The sequence below is a fragment of the Chrysochloris asiatica genome, unplaced genomic scaffold, assembly GCF_000296735.1.
Source record: "Chrysochloris asiatica unplaced genomic scaffold, ChrAsi1.0 scaffold00023, whole genome shotgun sequence".
NCBI classification, from domain to species: Eukaryota; Metazoa; Chordata; class Mammalia; order Afrosoricida; family Chrysochloridae; genus Chrysochloris; species Chrysochloris asiatica.
Window position 1 is genome coordinate 4340304 of NW_006408541.1, and position 10500 is coordinate 4350803.

General features: G+C 45.0%; 1 protein-coding gene across 1 annotated transcript in view; it reads right to left on the reverse strand.

Moving 5' to 3' along the window:
- The window catches only part of CASS4 (Cas scaffolding protein family member 4), a 51476-nt gene continuing 40976 nt past the window's right edge, over nucleotides 1-10500 (reverse strand). Inside the window, exons 5-6 of the mRNA XM_006839318.1 lie at nucleotides 8204-9481; nucleotides 1-411 (exon numbers count right to left, since the gene is read on the reverse strand). Of these exons, the coding sequence (XP_006839381.1) occupies nucleotides 1-411; nucleotides 8204-9481 (1689 nt within the window). The remainder of the gene's footprint in view (nucleotides 412-8203; nucleotides 9482-10500) is intronic.

Here is a 10500-nt window from a genome sequence, read left to right on the forward strand (position 1 = left end):
TCATTGCAGCGCCCCTCGGAACTGCCTTGTGTGTTGCTCTAGCTTCTCAGCCTGGGCCTGGAGGTGCCGCAGGGCTGCGGGGCTCGGGTAGCGGAGAGCAGCGTCCTTGGTGGCTAGTGCCAGGCTCTTGAGCAGGCTGCACAAGAGGTTGCTGGAACTCAGGATCTCGTTGCGCGCATCCCGTTCCTGGGTCTCCTTGCACAACGTGTCTACCAGCTTCTGCCCGATCACGATGACCAGCTTGCTCTGCGTGACGAAGGTCTCTGGGGGCTGGCTGTTACTGAGGCTGCTGGTAATCACTCTGAGAGCTTTGAAGAGAGCCCCGAAATACAGCCGGCAGTGTTCAGAAAGGCGGATTTTCTTCTCCATATTCTGCTGACTTGAAGGTTGGGTGATCGGAGAGCTGGTATTCTGGAGCAGGGGAAGAAACAAGAGATAAGAATGAGATACAATCGGCAGGCTGTGGTTGCCTCTTTTCCTGTTTTTTTTGCAGTTTGTAAGACCTTCTGTAATAAAAAGCAGTTTGTTTTTTTGGAAACCCAATACCACAACATTTGTTTACCACTGAGGCCTGGCAATCTGTTTCCAGGAGGCTGCTGCTGTTTTTAAGTACTGCCGAGTTCCTACCCACAGTGACCCTCTGTACAAAAACCCTAGAGAGCAGAGTTCTACTCTGAAACACATGGGGTTACTAGGACTTAGAAACTACTTTACGGCAATGGGTTTGATAGATACGTCAAATATATACGAGACTATATGTCAAGTCCACCCAGAGGGGCCTCAGTGATCTAAATTAACCCGAAAAACAAACCCAGTGCCCCCCAGTGGATTCTGACTCATAGCAATCTTAGAGGATGAGTAGAACTGTCACATGCGGTTTCCAAGGCTGCAAAGCTCTAGAGAAGCAAATTGCCACATCTTTGTCCCATGGAGTTGCTGCTAGGTTCAAACTGCCAACCTTTTGGTTAGCAGTCAAGCACTTTAAACAATGTACCACCAGGGTTCCTTTATAAAAGATTGTTGTTGTTAAGTGCCTTGAGTTGGGGATAGAGTTTCTGAGGCTGTAAATCTTTAAGGAAGAAGAAAGCCTCATCTTTCTCTCTTGGAGCTGTTTGGTGGACTTGGACCATCGACCTTGTGGTTCAAAATCCAGTGCTTATCCTACAGTACCACCAGGGCTCCCCAACAAAAGATTGTTGGGTTTCCGAGGAGTGCCTGGTGAGTTTGAACTGCTGACATTGTGGTTCAAACCAGCCTTGTGGCTGAGTGTTTTCTCTATAGCACTTTAACCATTAAAAGCTTTATGGAGCACAGTTGTGAAACACACAAGTGACCACGAGTTGGAACTGACTGTGTGGCAACTGGTTTGGTTTTAGATGTGCGTGTGTCTACATACACATATGCAGCGGCTTGAAAAGGTTTCTGGAAAAGGAGAATGAAAGTTAATGGAATTTTTCCATGAACTTTCTGTAACCTACTTGCATATATATATGTACACACACACATACACATACAGACTCATTTTTCTCAGCAACTTGCACCAAACCTATTCTAAAAAATACCTTGACAATGAAATGACTGAACTTTTTCCTTTCAAAAATGCAAGGAAACTTGTATTCAAATGGCATATTTAAAAATATTTAAAAGATCATTTTCTAATTCCAGTATCAGAGGTAAACTCGAACTCCAAAAATTTCTAGAAGAAATCCAAATACGCTGACTTACCGGCCTTAATCTTAAAATATTTGTTTTCGGTGAATTTCATTTTCTGGATTATGGAGCCGATATCTACCCAGAGCCTGTACATTGTTGAAAGACACCCAGCACCTAGCTGAGTGGTGACCACTACAGGTAACGACTGAAAGTCCCTTAGTACGTTATAGAGGAGGAAACAGAAGTGCCGAGCAGACGGGGGACTGCCGGAAGCTCACTCAATTAGTGAATTTCATCACTCGTTTAGTGAATTTCATCCGGAGCCGCTAAATCTGAAATTCATTCTTCTTTTAAACTGTATGGGCCCTGACGTGGCGCTGCGGGTTAACTCGCTGGATTGCAAGGTCCTTTTGAAACACAAGGTGGGCAGTTCAAGCTCACCAACCGCTCGTTGGAAACTCTATACAGGGTTGCTATAGATCGGAACCGATTCAACATATATTCTCATCTATCTGTGTGATCTCAGAACCCATAGTCTGAAAACACTTAGTAAGTATGACATAAGACAGACAAATATGAAACAAGATAGAGGAGAAAAGTTCATGATTCGTTTTTATGTTTGGAGAATAAAAACAAGTATTATTTTAATAAAACAAAGCAAAGCAAAGATCTGGTATCTGTGGAGATGAATTCTATTGGGGCAGTGGAGATGAAATGAATAATGAAAAACAACAATTTAGGTATTGGAATATTGGTATCTTAGCTTGAAAAAGGGAGTACTGATGTGGCGCTGTGGGCTAATGCGTCAGACTGCAAAGTCGTTTGAACTGCAAGATCGGTGGGTCACGCTCACCAGTCGCTCCTTGGAAACCCTATACAAGGTCGCCATGGGTTGGAACCGACTCCACTGCACTTAACAACAACAGCAAGCTTGAAAAAAAGAAAGATTGGGCCATCTATTCCAGTGAAGACGACAACAAAGGAAACACTAAGTGAGTGTTCTCTTCTGTCATACTGGGTTTCTATGAGTCAGAGAATCAACTTGACTGCACCAAAAACGACAGTTTGAAAGCATTAACGATGGGTAAATGAATAACATACCACCGTTCTCAACCTGGGTTGTTGGAAATGTGTGGAGACATATGAGGGGGCTCATGAGAAAATGCTATTACCTTTAGATTTTATTTATCCACAAACTTTTGAAGCCCCCTCGTATTTTTTGCTTGGCACATTGAAAAGGGAACAGTGTAGACTGTAGGCAGGACACTAAGGATGCCAACCAGTCTATCCTGCACAATGGAAAAGTGCCCACCAAAAGGTCAATAGTGCCCTCTTTCCACACCTAGACACATGCTCAGCACCGGGCAGTGCTTCTCAGAGGTGGTCCCTAGACGGTAGCATCAACATCCCCGGCACCTGAGGACTAGTTTTGTGATACACATGCGTGAGCTTCACTGCAGACCTCTTGGATCAGAAACTCTGGGAGTGGGGCCAGTCGTCTGTGTTTCCCCAAGTCCTGCAGGTGACTGTGGAGTCTCTGCATGGTGCCCGTGGATACGTGCTTGGCTGCTAGCTGAATGGTTGTGATTGCTGTTGTTAAGTGCTGTCGAGTTGGTTCCCACTCATAGCAACCCTGCACTGGATTTCCGAGGAGCAGCTGGTGGGTTTGAACTGCTGACCTTGTGGTTTGCAGTCCAGTGCTGATCCTACAGCACCACACCAGGAGTCCAGCTGAAAGGTTGGTGGTTCAAAACCACACAGAGGCCTGAGTATCTGCTTCTGAAAGGTCACCGTCTTGAAATCCTCTGGAGCACACTCCTACTCTGCAGATGTGGAGTTGTCATGAGTTGGGACTGACTCACTGGCAACTGGTTTGTTTGGGGTTTTTGTTTGTTTGTTTTATAGGTGATTGTGAGAAGAATCATGGGTCTACACACTTTCTGTTGAACAAAATAACATGACTTTCAATGATATGGCAGGCCCAGGCTTAGTGTTTGGGGTTTGGGGAAGAGACTCGGGTTCTCGTCCTGGGTTCCCTCTGAGGTCTCATGACTTTGTCTAAGACATTCAACATCTTGTCCCCTCTAGCTCCCAGCGTCCAGGTTACTGAACAGCTTCACTTCTTCCTGGGCCTCAGCTACCCACAGGCGACCAGTGCATGTTCTGCCCTCTCCTCCTTCCTCTTAAAGTCCCACTTTCTGTATCTTTGTCTTTAAATATCCTCGTTTTTACTTAGATTAATTTTCAAAGAAACTTTTGGGATTGGTAAATGGAAGAGCTCATTCATTTTCCACAAACAGAAGGCAACCAATAAAAATAAAGTACAGTAAACTAGGAGGTAGAACCTAATTATTTGTTTCATAGTCCCTGGGGTTTTAAAAGCTTGCAAGTGGCCTTCCGAGGCCCAGTAGAGGAAAAAGGAGAGGCATAAATAAGAAGCAGATAAGGAACGTGCGGCTAATTGTCTCCACGAACAGCTGCCTCCTTTGTCATGAGACCCGAAGAACTGGAATTATGCTCGGTTAGTCCTGACTTGGTGCTGTAGGATAAGCACTGGGCTGCAAACTGCAAGGTCGGTGGTTCAAACTCACCAGCCATACCTTGGAAACACAGAGTCACTATGAATTGGAACTGACTCAACAGCACTCAACAACAACATTTTTGTCAACCATCTATAGAAGAATCCTGACCAAAAGGGAGGAAATGCTGAACAGATTTTGTAAAATAACAGATTCCAGACTTTCTGGAGCCACAGAGGTTGGATGAACCCCTGAAACTATTGCCCTGAGATCATCTTTAAATTTTAAACCAAAAAAATTCCCTGAAGTCTTCTGAAAGCAACAACATTTTAGCTTAACTAGTAAAGAATGTCTGCTTTAATGTTCTATATCCTAATTTGGTGAGCAGCAACCGGGGGCCTTAAAAGCTGTGAGCAGCCATCTAAAGTCCAGCTATTGGTTTTCTCCCTGTCCCGAACCAAAAAAGTGATGAAAATGAAAGACATATGGAAAAACAAAGACTTCAGAACAAAAGTCAGCTACAATGCTCACCATATGAACCTCAGTCGCCTGTTATTACAACCAACTGCTCTCAAAGGGATCACGTTATAAGATTCTGGATAAAGTAGGAGGAAAATGTGGACCCAAGCTCAAAATGATAAATAAAAAAAGAGCAGACTGATTTACTGGTTGCACAGAGACTGATGGAACACTGGAGACTGTGGTCTTCAGTCACCTTTCAGGCCTGGGACTGAATTTAGCGGTGGTTCAATCTCCACAGTACAACACAAAGGCCTCCAAAGGGAACAGTAACAGCTAGGGAGATACATGGGCCTCAGGGTAATCAGTCATTTGAGATCACGAGGGCAGCAGGCAGCGTTTGCCCAGAAACAAAGCTTACAAAACAGGAATGGTCAGGAAAGAAGGAAGAATGGAAATGGGGGACCCAGGGAGGAGGTGGGGTGTGTGGTGCTACACTGTGGGGATCGCAATCAGTGAAGTGAAACAAAATGTGTGTGGAACTGTTGAGTGGAAAACGGATCTGTTCTGGAAACCTTCACCCAATTACAGCTTCAAAGAAAGAAAGAATGTCTTGAAAAACAAGGTGCAATGACAGCATTTTTGAGGGACAAAAAGGAAACACAACATCAAGTACAAAAGAGATACCCAAGGTCCGCAAGCCCCCAACTGAAACAGAGGCAGGAAAAGAGAGTGTTGCCGGGCTATGACTTAGTGCTGAGTGCTACCACCATGATGGCCCACCCCCAGGAAAGGTGGCAGCCACCCAAAGCCATCTCACTCGTCCACAGCCACCCCCCAGGATTCCTCCCGCTGCTAAAAAGGGAACACTGGGCAAACAACACCGGATCTCCCCCACGTGGGTCTCTCTTGGTGATAATGTTAAATTATTCGTAGCGTGATGAACTGTCTCTAAGAATCAAGCTTTTAAAACGGGAACTATTGGAGTGTGAAGCATTGTAATTTACCTGGGTTCTTAAGTCCTTGTTTTTATCTGCTCTTTGTTCTGAGAGGAGTTTTTCTTCTTCTTTTTCTCTGTTGGATAACTTCTGAAAAATAGAAACCATTTGAATGACCAACTTGAATGGTTTTAATGCTTTTGGAGCCCTGGTGGACTCTCTTGGACTGCTAACCTAAGACTGGTGGTTCAAATCTAGCAGCAGCTCTGCAGAAGAAAGCTGAGACAAAAGATTTATAGTGTCGGAAATTTTAAGAAGCAACTCTAGTCTGTCCTAGAGGATGGCTACGAGTCAGAATCCACTCACTGGTAGTGGGTGGGTTTTTATAGAGCGCTTTGTGGTGGCACAGTGGGCTAAGCACTCAACTGCATGGCGGTTGGAATCCACCAGCCGCTCTGTGGCACAAAGACCTGATGATGTCAAGATTTCAGCCTCAGAAACCCCATGGAACAATTCTATGCTGTTCTATAGGGTCGCTGTGAGTCACAATAAGAACCAATAGCTCTTTAAGTTCGCTTTCTAACTTGAACATTCGGCCTTGTGTTTGCCACTTCGAGTGACAAACAACCCTAACTTGTTGGTAGCTGACTATCAACGCCGCCTAATTTCATGGCCTACGTAGTATTTTTAAAAATCATAGAATTATATGTGTATAAATAGACACACTTTATAAGTTATCGTAATGTTGTTGTTAAGTGCCACTGAGTCAGTTCTGACTCATAATGACCCTGTATGGGGTTTCCAGGGCTTTTAAATCTTCGATGGAGCAGAAAGCCTCATCTTTTTCCTGCAGAGTGGCTGGCAGGCTTGAACCGTAGACCTTGTGGTTTCCAGTTCATTTCTTATCGTGTGGAGTCACCAAGCTCCTAGTGGTCATGATAAATGAAGAAAAGATTGAAGTTGTCAAGAATTTCATTTTACTTGAATTCACAGTCAACGTTCATGGAAGCAGCAGTCAAGAGATGAAATGCTGAATCGCATTGACAAACCTGCTACAAAAGGCCAATGTTAAAGTACTGAAAAATAAATGTGTCGCTTTGAGAACTAAAGTGCACCTGACCCAAGCCTAGGTACTTTGATCGCCTCATGTGTCTGCGGAAGCGGAGCAATGAATAAGGAAGACTGGAGAAGAATCGATAACTTTGAGTTAGGGTATTGGTGAGGGATGTTAAATATATCACAGCCTGCTGAACGAAAGAGCACATCTCTGTTAGCAGAAGTACAGCCAGAAAATCCTCTTTAGAAGTGAAGATGGCGAGGCTTTGTCTCATGTAATTTGGACGTATTATCACAAGGGACTAGTCCCTTGAGAAAGACATCCTGCTTGGTAAAGTAGAGGGTCAGTGAAAAAAGAGGAAGACGCCAGTGTTGAAACACAGCAACAACTGTGAGGATGGTGCAGCATTCAGGACTGTTGTATGTAGTGTTGTTGTGAGTCAGAACTGACTTGACAGTATCTAACAACCACATACATACACACACACACACATATTTAAAAAACTGGGAAGCTAAAAATGTCCAGATTTCTAGCTTCTCTGGAATGTGTTACTGTTCTTACCCCAAAAGGCATTTATACCAAACACCAGGACTGAGGCTAAGTAAGAAGGCTGCCCTTTTGTTAGGGTTGGTGGCGCCATCTTGCTTCTCATGCTACCTGCTGGGATCTCTTGAGGCTCACCATTCCTGAACAAAACATTCTCTTCCTCAAGTGTCTTACTTAACACAGCCTTTAAGAGTAACAAGAGTCTGGAAGCTACTAAGACTGAACAATTTGGAAGAATGTTTCTACTTCCTCTTCTATTTGTTAGAAACACATTGGCCGTGACTAATTGCAAGGAAACTTGATGATGAGATTGAAAACTTTACTCAAAGAACATATTATAAAAATCCTTTCTAATTCCACTGTCAGAGATAAACCAGAACTCTAAACATTTCCAGAAGAAATTAAAATATGCTGACCTGTCTGTCTTAATGGACTCTCTGGTGCAAACAGTTAACACACTCTGTGGCTAGCAAACAGATTAAAGGTTGGAGTCAACTTGGAAGTGCCTTGGAAGAAAGGCCTGGTGTCCCCCCCCCCCCCCCCCCCAATCAGTCACTGAAAACCCCACAGAACACAGTTCTATTCTGACACAGTAAGGTCACTGACACTTGGCATTGAATTGGCAGCAATCATTTTGTTATTATTATTATTATTTTAACCTGCCTTAATATTAAGTTGTAGTTGTGGTGTGGCGCTGTGGTTTAATGCCCTAGACTGCAAAGTCATTTGTACTTCAAGGTCGGCGGTTCGTGCTTACCAGCCACTCCTCAGAAACCCTATACAGGGTTGCTATGGGTAGGAACCAACTCACTGGCACTTAACAACAACAATATTAAAGTATTTACCTCACTTGCTAATAGGTTGCATCTAGAATTCTGCTCTTGTGAATACCATTTTCCAGAATATGGAAACGACATCTCCCAAAATGCCTCGTAGAAAGATGCTTGGCATCAACCTCTGTGGCCACCACTCCAGGTGACCACTGAAATCCCCCTGGTTCTACCACTGGGAGCTTGGAACTTGGAACTCACCTGTCCGCAGACGTTGGTTCTCTTTTTCCAAGCTAGTTCAGAGCCGTGTTGACCGCTCCTTTCCTCATTAAAAGCGGTGCTCCTCTGGCGAGATTCCATTTCTACGTGGGGGAGCAGGAGGCCTTTTCCAACCTCCTGGTCTGCATTTGGGGCCAACTGCACAATCTGTTCCTTGTCACAGTTCTGCTTAAAAAGAAGCTTCCCGTTGGCAATGATCATGAAGGTAAATCTCTTCGTATCTTCTGGAACCATCCGTGCCACCGTGACAAATGTCTCAAGGTCATCCGGGCTGCTTTGGATTTTGTCTGTCACAAGAGCTTCCAGACTCCAGTGGCAGCTGTCCAGACTCCTCTTGGTTTCGAGTAGGATCTGATAGGAACAGGAGATAGTTTGCAGCTGCTCTTTAATCCGGGTCTGTAGGTTACTATCCATGAGGTTACAGGTGGTCTCCTGCACCCCTCGGGCAAAATCCAGAAATTCTCCTAAAGACTCTTCTGTGTGGTCCACTGCCCTGTGGACTGCATCGATGTTGGCCTCCAGGTACTCTCTGAACCTCCACTTCCTGCTGACGAAGAGCATCAAGTTCTCCACGGCGCCAGCCACTTTGTGCTGCAGGGCCGTGACCGTCTCCTTGGCTGTATTCTGGTCCATGGAGAGCTCCTTTGGTGACTCCTCGGAGGAGGAGCTGGAGGAGGAATCGGTGGACGTGGAGGAGCAGGAAGACGCCAGGCTGGCCCTGCTGCTTTCGGAACTGGAAACCGACAACCTGTCTGTTTCAGGAGACACAGATGTACCCCATCTGGAAAACCACGCAGCGGTCCCTGTGGGCCCATCTACTTTGTCCAGCTCTTTTGTAACCCCAGGAACGCTGGATATGGCTTTCGGGATGTCATAAACGTTTGGCCTAGTGTTTTGCTGTTCCACGTGGAGAACCAGAAAGCTTGAGGGAACCTTGTAGCTAACACTTTCCTTCCTGGGTCCTGGGAGGCCAGAAGCAGCAATTTCTGGAAGACTGAGTTGTTTCTGCCGGGACACCTCTTTATACTGTTGTGGACGGAGGGACCTTGTCCAGGTCTCTGGGGAAGTATACTCAGAGACAAACTTGGGAAAAGGGCTTGGCTTGGTTTCTTCCACCAGGCCGCTCAGAGGCAAGCTCCTGACACTGTTTTTTTCTGGAGACACTGAGGTGCCATAGGTCCATTCTGACTTCTGAGGATTTGGTAGTGTTTTGTAGCCTTCTCTTGGCAGGACCGCTGATGTCAGGGGCACACTGTGTTCCTTTGGAGAAACAAAACAAAGTCGCCCAGGTTAGCAGCAATAAAAAGAGAGTTTGAGTAAGTCATACAGCAAATGTGTGTTACTCTGAGGCCCTACCGGGTGCCGGGCACCGTGCTTCATAGAAATCCTGCTCAAGCTCTTTCCGTGCCTCCCCGTTCCTCCGTAACGTGGCCCTGCCTCCTTTGAGGCTCTTTTCTCTCTACTTCCATCACGTCTGCCCCTGCTCCGTCCACAACCATGTTCCTTGTAGGTTCAGCCACTCAGGCTGTTGACCTCTCCCTGAACACAGAATACTTCATTTAATTGAATTTTGCCCAGACTGTTCCCTCTGCTCTAAATGCTTTTTCAACATTCTCCCTTTCATCCTTCGACACATAGCTTAAATGCCACCTCTTTTGTATGTTTTTTCCTTAACAACTTTGGGCCGAAGGCTATCTAAAGAAGCACTGGTGGCACAATGGTTAAGTACTCAGCTGCTAACTGAAAGGTTGATAGTTCAAACCCACCAGCAGTTCCATGGGAGAAGAGACCCGGTGATTTGCTCTTATAAAGATGAGATCCTAGGAATCTCTATGAGGCAGATCTGCCCTGTTCTGTTGTTACTAGGACTTAGAATTAACTTGGTACACAACCACACAACAAGACTATGGTATAATAGAATTCCATAATTAACATGAGTTACACAGATTTCAAATTGAATGACACATTTCCCTTACATAAGAGTAAAAGTCTCCTTTAGCATCATGGGTCTATGAGGTGTGTATTAGTAAGTAGAAGTGATAGACTGTTTATTGGGTTTGTGGTCTGTACTAGGTCCTTTGAAAGAAATGAATATCTCATTTAATATTCCCAAGAAGCTTGTTGTAAGAAACTCTGGCATTGAGAAGTTAAATGACTTGTTTAATAACAACATGTTGTTGTTGTTGTCAGGTGCCATCGAGTCGGTACCGACTCATAGTGACCCCATGCACAGCAGAACGAAACAATGTCCGATCCTGGGCCAACCTCACTACCGCTGC